The following is a 27,408-nucleotide window of genomic DNA, read 5'->3' on the forward strand; positions in this document are numbered from 1 at the left end:
AACACAAACATAACAAATGGAACCAGCCAGGAACTCACATCCAGAGTCACATTTACCCCCTTCCAACCGACGTAAAATCTGGGCAAACCAGGTCTTTGATTTCCCACCTGTGTGTGTGTGTGTGTGTGTGTGTGTGTGTGTGTGTGTGTGTGTGTGTGTGTGTGTGTGTGTGTGTGTGTGTGTGTGTGTGTGTGTGTGTGTGTGTGTGTGTGTGTGTGTGTGTGTGTGTGTGTGTGTGTGTGTGTGTGTGTGTGTGTGTGTGTGTGTGTGTGTGTGTGTGTGTGTGTGTGTGTGTGTGTGTGTGTGTGTGTGTGAGAGAGAGTGAATTATACTTTCTACATTTTCATGTGTTGTTAACAGTTGTAATTATAATTACAGCCCAGGAGCTTTTATTTGTAATTTTATATTGTTATAAGTAAATAATAAAAGACATTAAACAAATTGCTGCGTTTTCTTTCACACTTATTTCAATAATATGGTGCAGTACAGGCATCAGATGAAAATAATGTAACATCTCATTCTCTAAGGATTTATGTGAAATCCCTCATATCATTTTAATTACCAAGATTAAAAAAGTTTAATACAAAGTTAATCTTTTATGAAATGCTACTATATATTTTTTTTGAAAATCAGCATGTGTGTGTGTTTCTCGTTGTTAAATGTTCCCAGTGTTTTTGCTGTGAGACATGTATTGTAGAGTTTAGTTGTGAGTGAGTTTTGGAGGTGAAATGAATTGCAGAGGAAGAAGACGGCTTTTATTTTGAAGGGTTCCCGCTCCGGAAATGATTGACCGCCCTCACTCTGACTAACTTGTAACAAAATGGCGTCTGTTGTGTTTCGGGAGAGAGAGACGTTTTGATGGAAATACATTGTTTGTGACGGAGTTTGTGCAGAAAAAGTCGAGTGTTACTGTGTGAAAATGTCGGAAATGGTGAGAGCGTTGGTGAAGCAGCGACTAGCTGCGGCCGCTGAAGAGATATTTGGGCTGTTTGAAAGAACAATAGCAGAGCACGAGGAGGAACGCTGTCGTTTAAAAGAGGAGATCGACCGACAAAACAAACTACTGGACGCTGTTTTGAAGCCTGAAATCCGGCTACACAGAGCAGGTTGGTACAGCTTCGCTGTTATTGTCGATAATCTTGTCAGATTGTTACTCCGCCTCATTTCCTCTTACTAAAAAGGGCATTGATGTGACATTGGGTGGAGGGAGATATGCCCATCTAGCTGACGAGAGTTACGTCATTCCCTTAGACTCCCGTTGTAATCGGAAAAGGCGGGAGTAACGCTAAACATTATAGAACGTTCTACAAGAACGACCAGGGGCGTTTCTAGGTTCATACAACATCTGGAGCTTAGCCCAAAGGGAAACCCCCCCCCCCCACACTTTTTTTTGTATAGGCCTACTGTAGTGCGCATGCACATTTTTTCATTATACTTTACATAAATAGCTTAGCATAGCTACCTGACTTCTGTGCTGCGTATCCCCAAACATCTAAAGTTCCATTCAAGTTATTTCAGAGTAAAATGAATACAGTGAGACAGACCTTACATTACCCATATCAGGGGTGTCAAACTCATTTTCACAAAGGGCCACTCTATGACGATATGATAATCACACTAAGGGCCGACATGGAGTTTACTGACATGCCTTCTTTAATCCAAAAAGTAAAAACAACATATCAATGAATATATTGTATACAACCTGCGTACAGGGGCATGGGCTAGATTTAATTGCAACATTTTAGGGGACAAATTATAAGGGCTCCCCCAGAAATGCCTGAGCGTAATACACTTAATTTCCTGCATTCTGGTGGATTTTTATCAACCGATCGGAGCCTTCTCAGCAAGGGCGTAGGAACCGGGGGGGACGGGGGGACGTGTCCCCTCCAATATTGGAGACAGGCGCATTTGTCCCCCCCAAAAATGATACCGCGAGGAGAAAAATATTTGATTTTGAAAATGCTTTTATTTTGAAAGCGCAACACAGCTTCTTGTCACCGGCCTCCTAAATGTGTTTGTTTTGCCCCGAACCGAGCCTTTAAGGTAGCGCGCAGGGTTGGGAGTTTAGGCATTCAGGCGGGAGTGCCCATTTCAGCGCTGTGTTGAGGGCACACAACACCATCGAGCCACCGGCTCTGAGGCTCAGACTGTTCGGGAAGTCTTTGCTTTGCAAAGGCAGTTAGAACGCTACTCGGTGACTTTTTTCACACGTTAAAGGGTTAGTTCAGGATTTTGGACCTAGGGCCTGATTCCCAAGTTAGCCTGAGTGTTATTTATCATTGGAGACAGTTTTCAACACATTTCATTCAGTCCTTCGAGTTGCAGAGTTGGCTCGTGCTAGGCTAGCGCACGGGATTGGGGTCAAACCTAGCCTGCTACTAAAACAGTCTTACCCACTCCACAGTACACCCGAGGCTAATCAATTATAACGCTAGACTACAGATGTAAATGTCTGTGTTGATAGAATAATTTTAGAAATAAAACCAACCTTGCATATTGCATTTTGAGAGACTCGGTGTGTCTCAGCAGCAGTGTTTATATGCGGCAGCGGCGGACTGATACCTAGGTTACCGGATCTAGGTATTTCACCTGCCGCTGTCATTGCTACAGACGCAGAGTAGCCTACAGTGCACGAAGGAATTTTATTAGCCTATTCAATAAACAAGATATGGCCACGTTTGGAGGACTTAGCGATGCGTCTGCTTTTGAAGATGATTATGAGGAATTTGTTGTATCCGCCAAACCGTACCTGTACGAGCCGGAATACACTGATGAAGAACTGGGAGAGATGGATGCTCAAAGGGCAGAAAGAGAAAGAGCGTCTTTAGAGACGGACAGCCCCCGCTGGAGCTGCAGTAGAGGACCGGGACAGAACAACGGGAGTTTGCAATTAGCCCAGCCAGGTACCTGTAGCTATACCATTAGCTAACGTTGTCACTCTCCAAAATGCATGTCATCATCAATCTATCAGTAGGCTAACATTATGAAAGGGGCAAGCTATTAGCTAGAGTAGCCTACCAAAAGTTATTACCTGTTCATCAGTGCCTGTTGGTGCATCTGAAAAGACGGATATGGCACCGCATTCGTTTTCAGGGATTTCTTATTGTTATTTTCTCGAAGTCGTCCGGTCTGAAATTATCGCTACAAATACACCGTTCGCGAACAGTTTCCAGCGGTGTACTGATGTCCAAGCCAGCAGCAACAAGCCACAGTTGCGTCCTTTCTGGATCTTGCACTGGACATTTGTGGAAACTTTGTGGTGTCCATCTGTAGGGTTTATTTGTACAATTCCTGGATGCACACTGACGCACCATGTTGCCTAGTCGTTCGTTTCAGTTTCTGTCCCATGCTGCTCTGTTTACTTTCTGCTGTAGTGATTCGGTTACATAGCAAAGTAAAATTCCGCTTCTGCTGAGAAAGTAGTCCCTCAAAATGCGACAATTCATGCAATGCGAGGTTGTTTTTATTTCTAACATTATTCTATCAACACAGACATTTACATCGATAGTCTAGCGTTATAATTGATTAGCCTCGGGTGTACTGTGGAGTGGGTAAGACTGTTTTAGTAGCAGCTCTGCTTGACCCCAATCCCGTGCGCTAGCCTAGCACGAGCCAACTCTGCAACTCGAAGGACTGAATGAAATGTGTTGAAAACTGTCTCCAATGATAAATAACACTCAGGCTAACTTGGGAATCAGGCCCTAGGTCCAAAATCCTGAACTAACCCTTTAACCTGTTCTTTCTGTTATGCTCTGCGCAAAAGCTCATTCACGACTAGGCCCTACTTCATCCAAACCGACTTAGACCCTGTTTCCACCTGGCATTAATATGTGGTTTTTAGGATCCGATCGCGCTAACTACAGGTGGAAACACGCTCAATGCGCATTGAATGCGCATTGAGATTATCCACATTCGGAGGTGGTTTGAGACCACATATCCACATACCCATTAACAGTGGAAACACGTATGCGTATCTCATACACATTAGGCCCCGCCCACTCAACTGCGGCGAGTGACTGGGCGGAAAGGCGTACTCATTCACGCGACAATTCACGTCATAAAAGCGCACCGTTGCAGGTAAATAATAAAGTCTATGTGTGGAACAACTGTGGTCAAGCCAGCGGTCTCTTGTTTTTGCATGGTCAAACCAGCCGCTTCTTTATTTATTCCCCCCGTGTTGTTGTGAGCACAGAGACGGCTGTGCAACTGATAGAGACAGTGAGCGAACAGCTCTGGCTGCGGCAGCTTCGTGACATCGTAGCAATGGGACACAGTGTAGCCAACTGATTCATTTAATGACGAGGAAAAACACCACACAATAAACAGTGCCGCGCTCACATTTTCGCCAAAACACACTGACTCTCTTCACTCTAGCCGAGGTGACTACACAAGGCGGAAATGATTCTTTCGACCAACTGTGGTCAAGCCAGCGGTCTCTCGTTTTTGCTCGGTCAAACCAGCCGCTTTTTTATTTATTCCCCCCGTGTTGTTGTGAGCGTGTATTTAGCCTACTACTATCTATGGCGTAAACACACAGAGACGGCTCGGTGCAACTCATAATAGAGACAGTGAGCGAACAGTGCTGGCTGCGGCAGCTACGCAGTGGGACACAGTGTAACCAAGTGATTAATTTATTGACGAGGAAAACACCACACAATAAACAGTGCTGTGCTCACATTTTCACCAAAACACAAGACTCTTGCCGAGGTGACCATAGACATTATAAAGGGATTTATAATGTCTATGGTCGTGGATGGTCAACACTTCTTCTTCTTCTTCTTTTATTTCCGGCAGACTAGGCAAGGGCGGGGCACTGCTGCCCCCGCCGATTAAAAACAACAGTAGCCTATAAGCGGAAATGATGTACGAGCTGATTTCCATACAGCGCGGGGAATTCGAATCCGGATCGCAAACGCGCATAGAAGACGCATTGTTAAGGCCAGGTGTGAACAAGCATATTACATTTACATATAACGATCGGATTCCTCAGAACCACATATTAATGCCAGGTGGAAACAGGGTCTTAAACAGCTCTCTGTGTATCGTATCGCTAATTTAAGCCTGTAAACAAACCTAGTGCTGAGTCCGCCTCTCTCATGCTGCTGCTGCTGGCACATCAGAGGTTCACTGCTTCTGAACGTTACCCAGCATGCGCTCTCTAAAAGCCTTCTGTTCTATGGGCTCGGGCTGCCTACAGTAAATATGGGTTTTCAGGTCGATGCAAGGTGCGATTTTTAAAAAAAGAAAAGAAAAAAGGGTGACTTTTTTATTCATGAAACATTTGGAAACTAAACTTGCAATAATTAAATCTCCCACACAGTAACATTCAAAGTATGATTCAGTGTTTCCCCCACGTTCTCCGCCGCTGCCATTAAAATCCTCCTCCTCATTATTCTACTTTTTTTCTTTCTTTTTTTTCTTGGTACGTAGCTCATTTTAGAACCGGGGCAATGCCTAACATAAACGCTGTCTATGCGTCGGAGGTGAATGTAACTTACTCGGCGGAAAACAGAAACTAACGGAGGGGAGCGGCTCACTGTAGAGTCCCTTTAGTCAGTTTTCCGTCAGGGCTCTGTGTATCCGGGCTCGAGACATACAGACAGATCGCGGAACATTCACTAACGAAACAGTTAGTGGCTGAGCGAAGAATGTGGACTACTGTAGGCTACTGGTGCAAATTCCACAACTCATTTAGTAGACTACAATATGTAGGCCTATTCATTTATATTTGGCTGCTCCACCAGTCCAGGCAGGACAGGATAGTTAAGTTTGAGTTTCGTTTTTCATCTCGGTGTCGGACAGCTGTTCGCTCAGCTGATGGGCTAGAGCCTCACGGAGCAGACAGCGGGAGTCAGTCTAAAGTCAGCGATGATCACTCCCACAAATCAAAAAGCTAAATTATAAAATAAAGCTATCTCTTCCTCCCTCTATCTGTCTGTATAGGGCCTATATTTCTCTCTCCACTGCACACTTAGTCACTACCACTAGTTTTAAGGAAGCAGAAGGAGGATTATACCCTCATTTTGCACTTTATTATTTTTAAATATTAGAAGATTGCAGGCAAGTAAAATACCACCAGCCACTACATTCTCAATGATAGAGACGAATAATTACCTTTTTTTCTTACAGTTTAAATCAAATATTTGAACAATACAGGAGAATAAATATTTGAAAGCAATACAGAATGCATGATATTACTGCATTGTATTGTATTCTATTTTTGTCACCAGGAACCTAAATGTTGTCAATTAGCCTACTTTACATATATTTGTTGCATACAAATTCACCAGAATGCAGGAAGTGTTGAATGCTCAAAAATGTATGGGGGGACACCCCCAGACCTCCACATTAAAATGTGTCCCAAACCAAGGTTTAATCACAACCTACACCCTTGAAATTCATGAATAGTTTTGTTTTATTTGTATCTATAGGCCTTTGTATATTTTTATCACATTATTAAATATTAAAGTCTTAGGTCCTGCTTATCAATTGCTCATAATAACCAGTAGGCCTACTTCTGTGTTGGACATTACTGAACCTCTTCCCATTTATAGCACCCAATGTCCCTGTCTAGTTCCATGTCCCCAAAAAATCAAATAAAGGAACCCCCCCCCCTGATTTACCGAGTCGTCTCTAGAGGGGTCGGGTGTTTGTCACCTTTTTCACCTCTTATGAGTTTGCAGGCCTGGTTTAAGCATTAAGCAAGAACTATACATTGTGCAAATCATTTTCTGCGTTGTGGCATTTTGTGTAATATTCATTTCTATACAAAAATGTCAAAATCTGTAAGTAAAGACAAAAAAAGGCAAAGTTACAACACCAATAATCCCATCTATCTGAATAGTAATTAGTGCATATTCTCCTCTCAAAGTGCACTAGATCAATGCATTCAAATGTAAAGGGACCCCCCTAGGACGTTCAGGGACCACGCCACCGCTGCTGAAAAAAATCCTGCGGGAAACACTGTTGCATATCATATAGGGGAAGGTGGGGTGATTTGTGCAACTTTTTACTCAAAGTGATTTTAAAGTGAGGCCTTGACAGTTATGTCTCCAACTCAAATATGTACATATATTTCAGGATGTTGTGCATCCCTGGCAATAAAAACTTTGGATCTGGAATAAACTGTTTAAGAAATATAGCTTTCGGAAAAAAAGTTGTCTTGTCGCACAAATATTTGTGCGTCATTGTGTCACAATGACAAAGTCACCATCATCATCTTTCTGGCCATCTGAACTCTCATCAGTGGTGTCGTTAAGTGGAATTGAGATGTCACTCTCTCCTGAGCTACTGTAGACTATCACTTTCTTTTGGTGACCAGCGTATACAGCCATGCCACTGGCACAACTCTCAGAAATGTACTTTGCACTAGTTGCTCCGTGCTTGTGGAACCAACTGCCACCTGACAAATGTGATTCCCCCTACATTTCTGCCTTTAAATCAAGGCTCAAAACCCATATGTACACCCTGGTGTTTCCTCCCCATTAACCTCTGCACTACTTACTTACCTCTGCACTACTATCTGTGTTTATGTGGATGTATGGGCTTTACGTCTTTTATTTTGGTTATTGTTATTTTACCTTCATTGTTTACCTACTGAATGCACTATGTACAGCACTTTGGACAGTGCAAACTGTCATAAATGTGCTTTTATAAATACATTTTACTTACTTACTTACTTATAACTCACCCAGGCCCTTGCGCACAAATCACCCCATCCCCAGAATTTTGGATAATAGGCATGATGCAGCAATTTAGGGTTGACATTGTGCTAACTATATAGACTCAAAGTGTAGCATACCAAAGCACTAAAACATGTGTCAAATGTTTTCAAACGTGTCTATAATTATTCAGACACAATAATCAAAAAACCTTGATCATGGAAATTTTACTTTGAAAGGCAAAACACAGTTTTTTGAGCTTAAATGTGCTTATATCTTATTCCTTGTGTCTCCCTTCTTTACAGGATGAGTCAAATGGATGGCTCTTCTTAAATATGTGGTCACATTTCCAATTTCTTCCACGGTTTTCTAGAAACAAGGGGTTTTGCAACTTCCAAAATGCACAAATCACCCCACCTTCCCCTATACTGATTGTTGTTTGTTTTATACATTGGATTTTTTTCTTGTTATTTTACTACTTTTGTCTGGAAAATTCCTTAATATCAGTGTTTCTGCATAAGTGGATTTTCAATTCATAGATATGGTGATATTTCATCAAGTTCTGAGGTGTCTTTGTGAAGGGATTCAACAGGTGTTATGCAAATTATTCTGTATATTTGATCTATTTATTATTTTCAAAGCAAATTTGAAAATGTCATATTTTTGCTTTCCATGGAAGGTGGCAGATGGTTGATGTGGAAAGCTTCTGGAAGTAGTGCTATCATGGTAACCCCCCCCCCCTAGCTGTGCCAAAAAGCAGGCACAGAGATCTTGCAAGGGCAAAAAAAATCTGCTCGCGCGCTCAGCGCGCGCTCGCTTGTGTGTCCCCCAATGTTAAACTCGTTCCTACGCCCCTGCTTCTCAGCATCAATTTATAGTGGTAATACTATTTTTTTCTGTTAAGGAAAAGACAACATTCATGTTCGTGGAGAAACAATTATAATAGAATAATGCAGTAAGGCTCTCAGGCATCCTGGATTGTTCAAAAATGTCTGCACATTCAACATGTCACCCATCACATGTTTTGGCTATTTTTATTTTTTAGGAATCATGACTCAGCACCAGTGTAAACTGTTGATGACACTTTACATTGGTAATGAAATGACAGCCACCATTGGAAACGAAAGGGGTATCAGCAGCTAGTTAACGTAGGCTAGTTAGCTAAATTGTAACTTAAAGGTGAAGTAAGCGATTTAATTATGTTAATATAAGTGTTAAATCGCTCTTTATTTATACAGTGATCACTTGCATAATGTGCGCGTTTCATAAAGCTGATCTCTCAGTCAGCTGCTCTGCATGTAATCGGCATATAAAAAGCGACACCCGTCTCACTCATGGTCTCAGTGCTGGTGCACGCCAGAGCAACAGATGGGTGAATGTTCATGCGCAGGTAAAAATCCTTCCCAATGTCTGTTTTGATGGTTTTTATCATGTTTTATCACTCTTATGGATCTGAGATGATGCTAGATAACTCGCTGCTTGAAGACCGCAGTGCATTAATGTGGTGATGTAGGGACGACCAAGGGGACTGCTAACTGCAGTAACTGACAGGAAGTTAGCTAAAAGAACCATTCCGCTTACAGCACCTTTTTAAGGCAAAAGTTAGGAGCCAGATAATGTTAGCAGACGCTGTTTCCACCTGGAATTAAGATTTGGTTTAAGTGATGCAAAAACAAGTGGAAAGCTCTAACTACAGGTGGAAACACTCAGGATGCATTGAAGACGCATTGAGATCGGCTCACAAAAAACACATTCGAAGGTGGTTTACATCGCTTCGTCCGCCACGAGTGCATGCTTGTGTCTGTGTATTTGTGCACAGCGACCGCTGAGACACACACACACACACAGCGTGGAGCGGGCACATTCCTCAGAGACGCGAGGGTGGGGGTGTGCTAAGATCTTAAACTCTCTAAGTTAAACTGACTTTATAACAGTATAATACAATAACGCAGTTTAATGTTTTTGCGACAGACGTAAGTGGAAAGAGTAATGTTTTTTTTGGTGGAGGTGAGGAGGAACAGTAGCCGGCTGGAAATGCTTTAATGTACACTGCTTACTGAAAACACTGAAGAATCCCCCTTCTCTGAAACTGCAGAGTGATATGATGATGAATTATACAATACTAAGAAATACATGTAGAGAAAATACGTTTAGTGAGCTAACTGCAGACTCTGTGAAAGTAAACAAACCCCCTCCTCTGAAACTGCATAGTGCACTTTCAAGTGTTAATAGGACATTGAAGTTTAAAATAAAAAGTTTAATTATTCTCCCCAGACGTTCATCAGTTGCTGGTGGTTAAAGAAGAGGAGCCACCAGAGCCCCCACACATTAAAGAGGAAGATGATGAAGAGAAAGCTCAGTCCTCACAGCTTCATCAAACACAAACTGAACACATGGAACCAGCAGCTGATGGAGAGGACTATGGAGGACCAGAACCAGCCAGGAACTCACATCCAGACCCACATTTACAACCTGAGACTGAAGACCAGCCTGAAGACTCCTCTGAGACTGAAGACAGAGATGATGATTGGACCCAAACCAGCAAAGGTCAGTGTCAGTTTCAACTCTCTGTAAAGTAATGAAGGCCCTGTAAGCAGCAGGGATGCTCCATTATGGCACACATCATAATCACTATTACATATGAATATTCATTGACTTGAGAATGTCTCTTCCAACGTTTGATACTGGTGTTTCCTTTAACACAATGACTTTGAACCTTTAAATAAAATCCCTCAAAGCGTCAATGATATATCCAGTGGTGGGCTATTACCCGATATTGACGTCGTGACACGGGGAAAGAGGCATGTGAAAAAATGTATTGGTTGATGAGAGCCGTACAGAAAATGTTGAAAGCTCTGGGTGTGGAGGGGCCGTTTTGGATGACACATCTTTTCAACTTTGTGTGGAAGTCTGCGACAGTGCCGAAAGAATGGCAGACCAGGATGGAGGTTCCGTTGTTCAAAAAGGGGTCCAGTGTGTGTGACACTAACAGGGGAACAAACTATTCAGCCTTCTGGTAAAGCCAACTCCAAGGTGCTGGAAAGGAGGGTTTGGTGGATAGTCAAACCTCAGATTGAAAAGAAACAATGCAGATTCTCAGTAGCGGCTGGTGGTGATATTGGGTGGGGGGGGGCTAACAAATGCATTAAGCGTAGGGCCTATAAACATCCATAGTTCACGCTGCAGCAACAACAAAATCACATCAGAGGTACAGTCCAGAGATACAGCACCAAGTTACAGCAAGTAATAATGCTCTACAACAAATTAGAGAAGTGGGCTACACACATGTTCTGATGCCAAAAGTTCTCTCACATGCGTGTGCACTCACGCACAGACAGGCAGACAGGCAGGCAGACAGACAGACAGACAGACAGACAGACAGACAGACAGACAGACACACACACACCGTCGGCCTGCACAGCAACAATGGTACTATGATACTTCATCAGCCAGTTTCTGTTCATTCACAGCTTACATACAATCAAGCAACTCGTTTTTGACGTGTAGCCTACTTGGCAACCTGTGCGTTTGACAGGTGATCGGCTAACTGGCTATCTAAAAAAGAGAACTGCTCAACAAAACACCTCCCCGCTGGAAAGAAGTTGCAGATTCATCAGTCCCTCAGAGCTAGCTCGTGTGCCCCACATAACTTAATACATTTTCATTTATTTTTTTCATTTAACGCCTATTGTCCACAATAATCGCACAACAGCCCCCATCCAAAAAGGAACTTTAAAAAGTTGAATTTGCACTTTGATGTGCATACACATGTTAAGTGTATGGTCCATTATTTGTATTTAGTGTGTCTGTATAGTATTGCACCAAAACAGTAGAGGTTTTCTTTAATTGTGCTTTGTACTGTCTGCATGTTTGCACATCATTTGTACCTGCACATAGCAACAAAATTGCACAACTGTAAGGTCAGTGTCTGTTGTATTTTTGTATTAAAATGAACAGTTGTTTATTTCTTTACATGCAGATGCATTGGGATCTTTGAGCAAAATACCCCCAACATTTTCGCCGCGCCGCGATGCGCCTCCCATGGCCAGGGGCAGTGACCACCTTGACTAAGACATTTTCTGGGGGAAACACTGTACACTTTATATTTCCATTTCACTGGCTATGAATAAACTGCTTTATTTTTAAGTATGGTTTTGGTCTTTTTAAAATGTAATGATACTGTTTTATAAGAAATCTTCAGAGAGATAAAGGGTTGAATTAAAAAACGTATAAGTCAATGCATGTAGATCGGTCAGAAAACTAGTCCAACATCCTGACTATGAAAATGTGAGTTTCAAGTAATCCTTTACTACGCGAAACAAACAGTGACAGTTAGCAACACAATACATTTTTTAACAGTAGAACTTTATTATAAATGAGTGATCACAATACAAATGATACATTACCTATTAGATATTGAAAGGGTGTCAGATAATTTGCAGCTCTGACTAATTATTTCTATACTTTTTTTTTTTACAAAAGATAATGCCTTTCCAGTGAATCTTGACATGATACATTCCTTTCCTGCCTCGTTACTGTACATGTTTACATGTTACCTCAGCATGGCTTCACAACCAAAGCTTTTTCACTCCACTGGGTTGTAGATAATTCCCCAGTTTAGCCTGTAGAGACATACATAAAACGTTGTATGTTACAAGTTAGGAGGTTTTTGCATAAATACTTAGCTCATATTGTTATTGACTGTGACATATTTAAACTGTATTTACCTGAGGATAATGTCAGGGAAACCAGAAATCGTGATGCAATTTTCAAAGTTTTCAGCTCAGACTCCTGCCTGACCAGGTTCAGTTGTAAAGCTTTTGGTTTAGAAGTGGTAAGTGTGCTGCCATTTGCTGTAGAAAGGAAGCTAAACATGTTTACATTGGTCTCCATGCTGCATTGGCCAAAAGTAAACAAAACTGACAGCTGGGCGTGTGCCATGCCCATGTAGGTAGGTATAGAGTAAATGAGCAGGGCGGTGCATGCACGCCCATGTAGATCTGACCAGTCAGAGCAGACTAGGATTTTTGCGAAGGGGGGTAGATGTCAATACCAACCTTTCGAGATAGAGAGCAGAAGAGGCTCGAAAAGGCGATGAAGAAATGGGAAATGGTAGAAAACTAATGTTTTTTTTGTACAATAAACCATTAAAACCTTTTCTAGTAGACCTCGTAAATATACATTTAAACCCAGGTTTTTGCATAATATGTCCCCTTTAAGTTAAACAAACAAACAAAGTTTCATTATTCTCCCCAGACGCCCATCAGCTGCTGGTGGTTAAAGAAGAGGAGCCACCAGAGCCCCCACACATTAAAGAGGAAGATGATGAAGAGAAAGCTCAGTCCTCACAGCTTCATCAAACACAAACTGAACACATGGAACCAGCAGCTGATGGAGAGGACTGTGGAGGACCAGAACCAGCCAGGAACTCACATAAAATGTCTGAAAGTGATAAGAGACGTAAAACTGGACGTAAACAATTCATCTGCTCTTTCTGTGGGAAAAGATTTAGTCGCAATGATCATCTGGAGAGACACATGAGAATTCACACAGGAGAAAAAACATTTAGTTGCTCAGTTTGTAGTAAAACATTTACCATGAAGGGAAATTTGACCCAACACATGATTGTCCACACAGGGGAGAGGCCATTTACTTGTTCAGTTTGTAGTAACACATTTTCTCAGAAGTCACAGCTTACACAACACATGTTCATCCACACAGGAGCAAAACCATTTAGCTGCTCAGTTTGTAGTAAAACATTTGCACTGAAGGGAAATCTTACAGCTCATTTGGTTCTCCACACAGGGGAGAAACGATTTAGCTGCAAAGTCTGTGAGAAAAGATTCATGTGGTATTCTTCATTGAGAAACCACAAGGCTGTCTGTCTTCAGTCCTCACAGCTTCATCAAAACCAAACTGAGGAGAACAGAGAGGCAGAGCCTGGAGCCAGCAGCTCAACTGAACACATGGAACCAGCAGCTGATAGAGAGGACTGTGGAGGACCAGAACCAGCCAGGAACTCACATCCAGATCCACATTTACAACCTGAGACTGAAGAAAAGCCTGAAGACTCCTCTGAGACTGAAGACAGAGATGATTACTCTAAGGAGACCAGAGAACCTCAGTCAGGTTTAAAGGCTCTGAAACATAAAGTCTCTGAAAGAGATAAGAGACGTAAGACTGGACATAAACTATTCATCTGCTCTTTCTGTGGGAAAAGATTTAGTCGCAATGATCATCTGGAGAGACACATGAGAACTCACACAGGAGAAAAACCATTTGGCTGCTCAGTTTGTAGTAAAACATTTGCACTGAAGGGAAATCTTACAGCTCATTTGGTTCTCCACACAGGGGAGAAGCGATTTAGCTGCAAAGTTTGTGAGAAAAGATTCATGTGGAATTCTTCATTGAGAAACCACAAGGCTGTCTGTACTTCAGTACTCACAGCTTCATCAAAACCAAACTGAGAAGAACAGAGAGGCAGGGCCTGGAGCCAGCTGCTCAACTGAACAGCTAGATCCAGATTTACAACCTTACGCAAACAAATGATTCAGCTGCTCTGAGTGCCGTAAAAGATTTCTTCACAAGTATTTTCTAAAGAGGCAAGCTGCTCAGTTTGTGGCAAATTGCTTAGCAGTAACTAGAATCTGACATGAAAAGACAAACCATTAAAGTGTTCGGTTTGTGGTAGTAAATTCAGGATGAAAGGACATTTGACCCGACACTTGGACTTCAACGGGGAGAAAACATTCAGCTGTAAAATACAAATAAACATAATCACACATGAAGAGAGGACTTTTTGGGAACTTTATTTAGTAGAACTAGTGATCCTGGCATTGGAAACAAATGTCACAGTGCTAATTACGTACCAAATATGAGCTTTGAGAGAAAAGTTTTAAAAAATTTGACGTAAAATTTTTTGACATATTTCTGAACATTCAATTAAAAACTGTTACTTGTGATGGCAGATTTATTTGTAACTATTTACTTCTCCAATATTCCCTCATTGTATTAATTTGAAATGTTTGTAGGTTTTCTGTTTGGTGGCAGACATCCACCACCTCTTGGGGTGTGTTGATGGTCTGTCTGACGGCCGTGTGAATCCTATTTTCTGACTCTTGTCTGTTTTATGTTCTTGATTAAATACCTATGTTCCAGTTGAGTTTTGGTTGTTCTTACTTCTGTACAAGTAGGGGAGAGTGGGGTGAGTTGTGACACATTTTACTCAAATTGACTTGACATTAATGTCTCCAACTAAAATATGTATTCATATTTCAGGATGTGGTGCATCCCTGGCAACAATAACTTTGGATCTGAAATAAACTGTTTAAAGGGGACATATTATGAAAAACCAAACATTGCCGGTGTTTGGGCACACTGTTTAGGTTATTGGCGTCCCAGAGCCACCAAGACCGTCACACTATCTGTTCCTTCAGAGGAGGATGTGTTCACTGGGTGGGAAAGGTGGTCTTCTTCAGGGCCCAACAACAACTGGACAGTTACATAAAAGTTATGGCTTTGCTTCTGTTTGATACATTCAACAAAAATATAAACGCAACACTTTTGTTTTTGCTCCCATTTTTCATGAGATGGACTTAAAGATCTAAAATTCATTCCAGATACACAATATTACCATTTCTCTCAAACATTGTTCACAAATCTGTCTAAATGTGTGATAGTGAGCACTTCTGCTTTGCTGAGATAATCCATCCCACCTCAGGTGTGCCACATCAAGATGCTGATCTGACATCATGATTAGTGCACAGGTGTGCCTTAGACTGTCCACAATAAAAGGCCACCCTGAAATGTGCAGTTTTGTCTCATAGCAAAATGCCACAGATGCCACAAGCATTGAGGGAGCGTGCAATTGGCATGCTGACAGCAGGAATGTCAACCAGATCTGTTGCTCGTGCATTGAATGTTTATTTCTCCACCATAAGCCGTCTCCAAAGGCGTTTCAGAGAATATGGCAGTACATCCAACCGGCCTCACAACCGCAGACCACGTGTAACCACACCAGCCCAGGACCTCCACATCCAGCAGGTTCACCTCCAAGATCGTCTGAGACCAGCCACTGAGACAGCTGCTGAAACAATTGGTTTGCATAACCAAACAATTTCTGCACAAACTGTCAGAAACCGTCTCAGGGAAGCTCAACTGCATGGTCGTCGTCCTCATCGGGGTCTTGACCTGACTCCAGCTCGTCGCCGTAACAGACTTGAGTGGGCAAATGCTCACATTCGATGGCGTCTGGCACGTTGGAGAGGTGTTCTCTTCACGGATGAATCTCGGTTTACATTGTTCAGGGCAGATGGAAGACAGCGTGTGTGGTGTCGTGTGGGTGAGCGCTTTGCTGATGTCAATGTTGTGGATCGAGTGTCCCATGGTGGTGGTGGGGTTATGGTATGGGCAGGCATCTGTTATGGACGAAGAACACAGGTGCATTTTATTGATGGCATTTTGAATGCACAGAGATACCGTGATGAGATCCTGAGGCCCATTGTTGTGCCATACATCCATGAACATCACCTCATGTTTCAGCAAGATAATGCACGGCCCCATGTTGCAAGGATCTGTAAGGCAAGGCAAGGCAATTTTATTTATAGAGCACATTTCAGGCACAGGGCCACTCAAGGTGCTTCACAGGGTTAAAATCAAATAAAGAATACAAATACAAAAAAAAAGGAACAAATTTAAAACATGGATAAAAATACAACATTTAAATAAAAGAATTAAAACATTTTACCAAAAAAAAAAAAAAATTACAGGTTAAAAGGGAAACAAGAACGTTTTGAGACCCGATTTAAAAGAGCTGAGAGTCTCAGCGGACCTCAGACTCTCTGGCAGTCCGTTCCAGACATTGGGCGCATAAACGCTGAATGCCGCCTCTCCCTGTTTAGTCCTAGCTCTGGGGACTTTTAAAAGACCTGTCCCAGACGACCTAAGGGCTCTGGGCGGCTCATAACGTATCAGCAGATCAGTAATGTATTTTGGCCCTAAACCATTTAAGGCTTTGTAGACCATCATCAATATTTTAAAATCAATTCTTTGAGTGACAGGAAGCCAGTGTAAAGACCTAAGAACTGGGGTAATGTGATCTACTTTTTTGGTCCTAGTGAGGACTCGAGCAGCAGCGTTCTGAATTAGCTGAAGCTGTCTGATTGATTTTTTAGGAAGGCCTGCAAAGACACTATTACAGTAGTCAAGTCTACTAAAAATAAATGCATGGACAAGTTTTTCTAAGTCCTGCTGAGATATTAGCCCTTTAATTCTCGATATATTTTTTAGGTGGTAGTAGGCTGACTTAGTAATTGATTTAATGTGTTTTTTGAAATTCAAGTCGGAATCTATCACTACTCCAAGATTTCTAGCTTGGTGTGTGCTTTCTAACATAACAGATTTAAGCTGTGCGCTGACTTTTGATTGTTCATCCCTGGCACCAAAGACAATTACTTCAGTTTTGTCGCTGTTTAATTGAAGAAAGTTTTGGCACATCCAGTCATTGATTTGTTCAATGCATTTACTTAGTGCTTGAATCGGACTATAGTCTCCTGGTGATATGGTTATGTAAATTTGTGTGTCGTCTGCATAATTATGGTAGCATAATTTGTTTTTGTTCATAATCTGAGCTAGCGGTAGCATGTATATGTTAAACAGAAGAGGCCCAAGAATGGAACCTTGGGGGACCCCGCATGTAATATTTGTTCGCTCGGATGTGAAATTGCCTATTGACACATAGTAGTCTTTTTCCTTTAAGTATGATTCAAACCAGTTTAGCACAGTTCCAGAAAGTCCAACCCAGTTTGCAAGTCGATCTAGCAATATGCTGTGGTCAACTGTGTCGAACGCAGCACTGAGATCCAATAAAACTAATACAGAGCTTTTGCCACTGTCTGTGTTTAAGTGGATGTCATTGAGGACCTTAACCAGAGCAGTCTCAGTGCTGTGGTGTTGTCGAAAACCTGACTGAAAGACATCAAAGCAGTTATTCATTGCTAAGTAGTTATTTAGCTGATGATGAACAGCTTTTTCAATGATCTTGCTTAAAAATGGTAGGTTGGATATCGGCCTATAATTGTTCATGAGTGATGTATCTAGATTTTTCTTTTTTAGGAGTGGCTTGATGACAGCTGTTTTCAGGGCCTGTGGGAATACACCAGTGCGAAGGGACATATTGACAATTTCTAGGACATCTGAGGCCATACAGCTAAAAACAGTTTTAAAGAAGCCTGTGGGCAGAATGTCAAGGCAACAGGATGAGGAGTTCAGGTGTTGTATAATGTCCTCCAGGTTTTTCTTGTTTATCAGAAAAAACTCTGTCATGGCATCTGAATTAGTTTTAAATGGGTACAGAGATAAAACATATCTTGAACCTGGTATTGATGCAGTGACAGCTTGTCTTATTTTATGAATTTTCTCAGTAAAGAAGGAGGCAAATTCATTGCAGGCCCTCGTGGAAAGATGCTCAGACGCTACTGACACAGGAGGGTTTGTTAGCCTGTCAACAGCAGCAAACAGGGCATGTGCATTGTTGCTGTTTTTGGTGATGATGTCAGAGAAGAAAGACTGTCTTGCATTTCTTAGTTCTAGGTTAAACGTGCGTAGTTTCTCTTTGAAGATGTTATAGTGAACATTTAGATTTGTTTTTCGCCACCTGCGTTCTGCTTTACGGCACTCTCTTTTTTCAATTCTGACCTGAGGGGTATTTCTCCAGGGGGACCTTTTTTTACCAGAGATGATTTTCACCTTGGTGGGTGCAATAGCATCGATAACATTTGTAATTTTTGAGTTGAAGTTACATACAAGCTCATTAACTGAGATACAGGGGAGGAGCGGGGACAGAGAAAATGCCTGGATAAATTGTTCACTCGTGTTTTCAGTAATATACCGTTTTTTGATAACCTAAAAAGCAAATAAGCAAATAACAGAAAGAGTTAAAAAAATTAAATTAAATAAAAAAAACAAAAAAAACATATAAAAGCAACAGTTAAAACATTAATTATAACCACATACAAGTATTCAGTAGTTCAAGCATTAAAATACATAAAGCATGCAGGACAAACAAGAGTCAGCATCAGACAAACACAAATTAAAAAGGTAGACTAGGACTTATAGCAACATCAGATGTGTTAGACATCAAGGCAGTAGCCCACCAAAGCAGACAGTACATGCACAACAAACAAACAAAAAGTCGACATGACAATAGTACATGAAGCAGCACAGGAGAGACAGAACGAGCTACACAAACGCATACAAACAAGCAAACAAAGTAAGTGTTGCAAGACGCAGGACAAATTCACAGACAGACACACTGACACAAGGAGGCATGAGCAGGCGGGTCAAGTTTAGTGCTGGCAGGACATATTATCAATGAGCCACTGTTTCAGATTAGAACTAAATGACCGATATGTGTTTAGGTCTCTGATACATGTTGAGATGTTATTCCATTCACGTGAGGCTCCAACACTGAAGTTAGAAAGCTTCCTGGAAAGTTACTGTTTCACTGTTGTTGTTTACAGCAGCTGGGCCCACAGTTTGGTTTACAAACATATTCTAGTCTCACGTTTGTCCCATGTGACTCAAAATAATTTAGTTTCGATTTATTATGAATTATTTAATACTAACAATTACATGAAGAGAAAACATGTGTTGCAAATGAACGGCAAGCTCTGTGAATGTAAACACATCCCCCTCCTCTGAAACTGCATAGTGCACCTTTACGTGTTTAAGCTCCCATATCATACACTTTTCGGTTCTATTATACACCATATTATATGGTCTTAGTGGTCCCTAATAAGTTTTTCTTCAATTGTTTGCTGAACAAAAACTTTCAGATAATTTATTGTACTATGCTGATGTTCAGCTAATCTCACAATGGCCTATTTTTAAAAAAGAGCTGCAGCTGTAAATATACAATCTTTGAGCTCCCCCCGCCCCTTGTCCGGAAGCTAAGCCAGATACGCCTCGCCCTCTGTCTGTTTGTAAACAATGATGACGTCTAGCCTGTTAGCACAGTTAGGTTTAGCCTACCCATGAGAAGAACCAAGTCTAGTGCTAGTAACGCACTTTGAACAGTTTGACATGACCTATCCTTGTCTACATGAAAGACTATGTTCATACAGATGCACTGACAGCCACACGCTAATGGAAATGGCATGTTCACAATAAAAATGCTGCAAAAGATGGTGGCTACTGCGAAGCTAGCTCGGGAGCTAGCTGCTAACAATACCACTAAAATCAGTAAAAAAATAATCTTCAAAGTCAGACTTCTTCAGTATACCTTCCAATCCTTTGTCCTATTAAAAACGAGACATTTCCAGACTGGTGTGGGGAATATAAATATGTTTTTATGAGCAAAAGCTGAATGCTTGTCCCAAAGCTAATAGCTATACACCAGTCAGGCAAAAATACCAATAAAAAAATGAATTTCAGTTTCACTGTTTGAAAAAAAGCACAAGTAGCTTCCTATCCGTTGTGTTATTAAAAACGAGGCTGCTGTGGTTAAGATAAATTAGTGGATTATGCAACATTCATCATGTTTTGCCGTACTACAGGCATCTTGTCACTTAGCAACAAGCAAACAACATGGGGGTGAAGGAATATTTTTCGAGAGGATCTCGGGGCCGTGGACCAATAAGAAATAGGGGGGTGGACTGCACAGTGGAAGCTTCTGGCTTTCCAGTTTTTGACGTCAGAAACGGGGAGAATTCTGACTGGAGTATATTGGGTGGAGAGGTGGAGGGTTTCAGAAAAGGGGAGAGTGAGAAAAGGAGAGAGCTTTATTTTTTTTTGATACTTTGGCAGTCTGTAGGCACACCGTAGACCCATAATTATGTTCAAAAACATCGGAAAAGTGCATTTGCACAATATGGGAGCTTTAATAGGACATTGAAGTTTAAAATAAAAAATGTCATTATTCTCCACAGATTTCCATCAGCTGCTGGTGGTTAAAGAAGAGGAGCCACCAGAGCCCCCACACATTAAAGAGGAAGATGATGAAGAGAAAGCTCAGTCCTCACAGCTTCATCAAACACAAACTGAACACATGGAACCAGCAGCTGATGGAGAGGACTGTGGAGGACCAGAACCAGCCAGGAACTCACATCCAGATCCACATTTACAACCTGAGACTGAAGACAGAGATGATGATTGGACCCAAACCAGCAAAGGTCAGTGTCAGTTTCAACTCTCTGTAAAGTAATTAAGGCCCTGTAAGCAGCATGGCGGCTCCATTATGGCAAAATTCATAATCACAACGTTTAGTTAATATGAATTTTCATTGACTTGAGAACATCTTGCATTTATCCAACTTTTAAAACTGGTGTTTTTTTTAACACAATGACTTTGAACCTTTAAATAAAATTGGAAAACAGAGAAAATCCCTCAAAGCGTTAAAGAGATATCCAGTTCGCAAGAATGGCCCAGATAGATGGACAACCCGAAAAACATATTGCCTCTGGGCTTCAGCTAACCGGTGCTAAGGCATAAAAAGCTGGAGGCGTGAACATGCATGGTTGTTCCACTGCCATGACATAATCCACATTGTTCCTCTTCAATCTGAAGTTCAACTATCGGCCGAACCTTCTTTCCAGCACCTTGCTTTGCCTCTTTCAGGGCAGAGGCTGCAGCCCTTCTTATCTCTACATATCTTAACATTTATCTGAAGGGTTCCTTTTTCAGTCGGACCCGGCTTCCCTGACCACCGGTGTCCACCACAGAGTTTGAGGCTTACAGCCTCTTGAGGGACCTAAGACACTGGTTCCACCAAGCAATACAGTAAGAAATGGTAAATTTGGATCTGGCATTCAGGACCCTTACTTGGTAGGCAGAGTTTATACCAGATGGCGATAGCACCGATGTAAGTGTGGTCAACTTTTTCCCACTTTTGACAATTGAAATGTAAAACATCCGTACCAAACCAAATTCTACCACTCAGTGGAAAAGAGGCTTAATTTATAGTGACAGACAGAATCATTCTTCAAACTTTGCACAGATGTAGGATGAACTGTTAAGATTTTGGAGGTCAAAGGTTACTGTGACCGTACATATTGTGAGAAGTAAAAAAAAAAGTGCAAAGACGTCACATGTCAGGGTTATGTGTTGTAGGGTGTCCAGATGGTTTAATTATTTCAGATTTACTCTATAGGACCAGTAGATAAACACATTAACCACTGATAACATTATATTTAAGTCAAAAGCATGACAAACTGATCTTCTTTGCAAATAAGACAATATTTTGCAATACTTGTCAACAAACAAAGTTAATTGTTAACATTACAGTTTTAAAAGGAAAGTTTATTTATTATTCTCCCCAGATGTCCATCAGCTGCTGGTGGTTAAAGAAGAGGAGCCACCAGAGCCCCCACACATTAAAGAGGAAGATGACGAAGAGAAAGCTCAGTCCTCACAGCTTCATCAAACACAAACTGAACACATGGAACCAGCAGCTGATGGAGAGGACTGTGGAGGACCAGAACCAGCCAGGAACTCACATCCAGATCCACATTTACAACCTGAGACTGAAGACCAGCCTGAAGACTCCTCTGAGACTGAAGACCGTGAGGATTATTCTAAGGAGACTAGAGAACCTCAGTCAGGTTTAAAGGCTCTGAAAAATAAAATGTCTGAAAGTGATAAGAGACGTAAGACTCGACATAAACAATTCAGCTGCTCTTTCTGTGGGGAAGTATTTCCTTACAATCAGAGTCTGAAGAGACACATAAGAATTCACACAGGAGAAAAACCATCTAGTTGCTCAGTTTGTCGTAAAACGTTTAAAAGGAAGACACATCTGACACGGCACATGGTCGTCCACACAGGGGAGAGGCCATTTAGTTGCTCAGTTTGTAGTAAAACATTTTCACAGAAGGCAAATCTTATGAATCATGTGGTTCTCCACACAGGAAAGAAACCATTCAGTTGCTCAGTTTGTAGTAAAACATTTACAACTAAGTCAAGTCTTACAAAACACATGGTTGTCCACACAGGGGAGAAACGATTTAGCTGCAAAGTTTGTGAGCAAAGATTCATGTGGTACAATACATTTAAAAGACACAAGGCTGCCTGTACTAAGTCCTCAGAGTCATGTGGAACGCAAACAAGTTGAGGGGTTCCAAAATATTCATCAATGAAGACTACCCTGAGGCAGTGAGACAAAAGAGAAGGGAGCTGATTCCTAAGATGCTGGAGGCTCGAAAGAATGGGGACTACGCGGTTCTTAGATATGACAAGCTCATCACTCGCCCTGGTCGTCAACAAGAGAGAAGAATATAGTAGTAACATATTGAACAAGAACAATAAGACCATTTCATTATGGCTTGGTTTCATAGATAAATATCAGTAATTTTACATAATATTACAAATAAAATGACAAGGATGTATGCATCGTGCTTGTTCTGACTGCTGATATGAGTACACTACCAACTAAAGGCCTGTTAATGGCTCATCTTAATGTATGTAGTCTGAGAAACAAAATGCATGAAATTGGTTGTTTAGTAAAGTTGCATAATATACATATTCTAAGTATATCAGAAACACACCTGGACCCCTCATTTGAAAATGAAGAGGTTTCATTACAAGGGTACAATATCTTCAGAAAGGATAGAAATAGAAATGGTGGGGGTGTAGCAGTCTACATCCAAAGCCATATTCCTGCAGTATATAGGGCTGACCTGTTGTGTAGCAATGTTGAGGCTATATGGATACAAGTTCACCTGCCACATCTAAAACCTTTTCTTATTGGATGCTGCTACAGACCGCCGAGTGCTGACATTAAGTATTTTGATGAAATGTGTACAATGTTAGACAAAGCCTCTGATGAAAAAAGAGAATTATATTTTTTTGGTGACATGAACATTGATTGGTTGGATACTATGTGCCCGTTGAAATCCAAGCTATACTCAGTGACTCAGTCCTGTAACTTAACTCAAGTCATGTCTGTTCCAACAAGAATATTCACAAATAAGCTTGGCAAGACCTCAAAAACATGTATAGACCATATTTATACAAACAATCCTTTGCATTGCTCTAAAGCAGTATCACTATCTGTTGGATTTAGTGATCATAACTTGGTAGTTATTTCTAGAAAATCTAAAATCCCCAAGGGGGGGAATAAGATAATCTATAAGAGATCATACAAGAATTTCAACGAAGAAATATTTCTGAATGAGATGCAAAAAGTACAATGGTCCAGTGTCTGTGATGAGATCGATCCTGAAGTGGCACTCGCATTGTTTATGAATTATTTTATGAAAATTGTGAATGAACATGCTCCTTTAAGGAAATTTACTGCTAAAGCTAAAACAGCCCTATGGATTGACAATGAGCTGAAACATTTGATGACCTTGAGAGACAATGCCAAGAAAATGTTTAATAAACTGTGTTGCCCCTTAGCCAGACAAGAATACTGTAAATTAAGGAATCATGTGACAAAATTAAATAAAATTAAAAAGAAGGAATATTACAAACAAAAGATTAGCGACGTTAAAAATGACAAGAAAAAACTGTGGACCACAATGAATGATATTATGGGGAGAAAATCTAAAACGTCTATTTCCTTTATTCATAATGATGGAGCATTCATAACTAAACCCTATGATATTGCGAACCATTTTAATAATTTCTTTATAGGTAAAGTTGATAAAATCCGCAATAACATGCAGGCAAGTGATGGGGTAGCATCAAACAGATTAATTAAAGAGGTAATAATGAAAAATTGTAACTGTCACTTTGAGTTTAACCTCATCAGCATTGAAGAGGTTAAGGGAATGTTAATGTCACTACCTGACAGTAACAGCTCTGGCACTGATAATCTTGATGGTAAATTGTTGAAATTAGCTGCCAGCCATGTAGCTACTCCTATAGCCCATATATTTAACAACTGTCTAACCCAAGGTGTGCATCCAGCTCATTGGAAGGAAGCTAAAATCATTCCACTTATAAAAGATAAGAATTGTGCTTTTAATGGCCCCAATAGTCGGCCTATAAGTATTTTACCAGAATTGAGCAAATTAATTGAAAAAATTGTCTTTAAACAAATTCAGGATTATTTCACCAGTAATAAATTAATATCTGACTCACAACATGCATATAGAGAAGGATATTCCACCTGCACTGCACTTGCAGAAATGACTGACGACTGGATGACTAATATTGATAGTAGGAAATTAGTGGGGTCAGTTATGCTTGATTTTAGTGCAGCATTCGATCTAATTGACCATGACCTGCTAATTGGAAAAGTTAAGAGCTATGGCTTTTCATCTACAGCAATAGCCTGGGTAGAGGACTATCTTACAGGACGAAAACAAAAGGTTTTTTTCAATGGCAGTTTTTCTGACTCAAAGGTCATACAATGTGGTGTGCCACAAGGTAGTTGCCTTGGTCCGTTACTGTTCTCCATATTTACTAATGATTTGCCTCTGTGCACAAAGAATGTCAATATTGTAATGTATGCTGATGACACCACTGTTTTCTGTGCTGACACTCTGTGTAATGAGCTTACAGCTAACTTGAATGGTTCATTAAATGATGTGTCTAACTGGGTCAATGAGAACAAACTGGCTCTCAACACTGAAAAGACAAAATCTATTGTGTTTGGCTCAAGATATATGCTGGCAAAAAAACCTCAGTTAAATTTAGTTATAGGTAGTACACCAATTCAACAAGTTAACACGATAAAACTCTTAGGTCTTACCATTGTTGATTCACTGTCCTGGTCAGTTCACATTGACAACGTTGTAACAAAAATGGGTCGAGGGATTGGCATGACAAGAAAATGTTCATTGTATCTTACACCATCTATAATCAAACAAGTTGTACATGCTCTGGTCTTGTCAAACCTTGAGTATTGTACAATTATCTGGTCATCTGTAAACAAAAAAGACTTTCATAAACTTCAGGTAGCTCAGAACAAAGCAGCCCGTTTGGCACTGAGCTGCTCCATTCACACTAACACTGATGTAATGCATTCTAGCCTTTCATGGCTCACAGTAAAACAAAAGATCTCTCTTAATCTCTTGATGTTCCTAAGGTCAGTCATAACCACCAAAATACCTGCCTTCTTTGCTGAAGGTTTAGTTAGTGTGTCTGACACACACGGTCATAGCACTAGAGGTGCAAGTAATGGACATCTAGCTTTACCTAGACCAAGGTCCAATGTACTTAAAAATACTATAATTTACAGATCAATTTCATTATGGAATGAACTGCCAAAAAACATTACTTTTAGCATTAATAGCAAATACAACTTTAAAAAGTCTGCAAAAAAACATCTGGTCCATATGTAATGTATACATTTTAAATGTTTCATTTCCTTTTGTAGATTTCTTATCTTTATTTTCTTTTGTTATATTTGTAATTATGATGTTTTTAAATCATAGTGTTGTGTAATATTGTTGTTATTATTTGTCTATTTCGGTTTGACATAATGTCAAACAAGTGATTGTCTGTTGTCTATATTGTATGTTTCGGACCCCAGGAAGACTAGCTCTCACTCCGGTGTGTTGCTAATGGGGATCCTAATAAATCAAATCAAATCTCACAGCCTCATCAAAACCAAACTGAGGAGAACAGAGAGGCAGAGCCTGGAGCCAGCAGCTCAACTGAACAGCTCAACCTACAAATGAAATAGGAACCAGAGGATCCTGTGATTAATCTGATTAACAGCCCTAATTTTACTTTATACTGTCTGTTATATTGTATGCAATGTGAAGCCCACTGAGGCAAATGTATATTTGTGATATTGGGCTATACTTCAAAACTGATTTGATTTGAAGCATTGTTATTATAAGTAAATAATAAAATTAGGGGTGTCAAATTAACGCGTTAATTTCGATTAATTAATCACAGAAAAATTAACGCGATTAAAAAAATTTAAGCAGATTAATTGCACTTCTATAGTGCCCTTTGACCAGGTGCAAAAGGGGTGAGACGATAGCGCAGCTGCACCTCTAGTCCCGTGCAAAGAAGCATAGAGAGGGCTCTATGGACGTTTTATGGGAAGCTTCGGGCAAATATGCATGAAGGTAGGAAGTTATCTTATGTTATTCTCCGCAGTGTCTGTGCATTATTGATTTAGTGGGTGCCTAATTAACAATGTAGGTTCAACACTCTCAGTATCTTCCGTCTCACTTTTGTTTGCTAGCTTAACGCATAAACGGACGTGACTCTTCCTAGCATATAGCAGCCTGCCTTTTTTCCTCTTTTGTGTGTGTTTGTGTGTGTGTGTTTGTGTGTGTGTCTGTCAATATTTTTGGCTATAACCTGGCTGAGGGGAGGAGACAGAAGTTACGAGAGAGAGAGAGAGAGAGTGAGAGAGAGAGCAAAACAAACTGTTGGCTATACAGCTGTTTATAAACAGGCATACAAGTGTCATATAAGTATGCGATTAATTTAGATTAATTAATCACAGAGCCTGTAATTAATTAGATTATTTTTTTTTTATCGCTTGACAGCCCTAAATAAAATATATTTTTAGAAATTGCTGCTTTTTCATTCACTCTTGTTTCAATAATATGGTGCAGTACAGGCATCAGATGAAAATAATGTAACATCTCATTCTCAAGGGATTTATGTGAAATCCCTCATATCATTTTAACTACAAAGATTAAAAAAGTTTAATAAAAAGTTAATCTTTTATGAAATGCTACTATATATTTAGGTCAGCATGTGTTGTGTTAATGTTTGTGTTTCTCGTTGTTAAATGCTCCCAGTGTATTTGCTGTGAGAAATGTATTGTAAAGTTTAGTTT

At 40.6% G+C, this 27,408-nt stretch overlaps 1 protein-coding gene across 1 annotated transcript; it reads left to right on the forward strand.

The window, feature by feature from the left end:
• Positions 1-837: 837 nt before the first annotated feature.
• Positions 838-27,384, forward strand: LOC307270158 (uncharacterized protein; the record flags this gene model as incomplete). Its single annotated transcript, XM_080053326.1, has 3 exons — positions 838-1,106; positions 9,936-10,208; positions 27,371-27,384. The coding sequence occupies exons 1-3, from the start codon at positions 920-922 to the stop codon at positions 27,382-27,384; spliced, it is 474 nt and encodes a 157-aa protein (XP_079909452.1). The 5' UTR covers positions 838-919.
• Positions 27,385-27,408: the final 24 nt, after the last annotated feature.

This window comes from Ammodytes marinus, assembly GCF_949987685.1.
Source record: "Ammodytes marinus genome assembly, chromosome: 25".
NCBI lineage: Eukaryota > Metazoa > Chordata > Actinopteri > Uranoscopiformes > Ammodytidae > Ammodytes > Ammodytes marinus.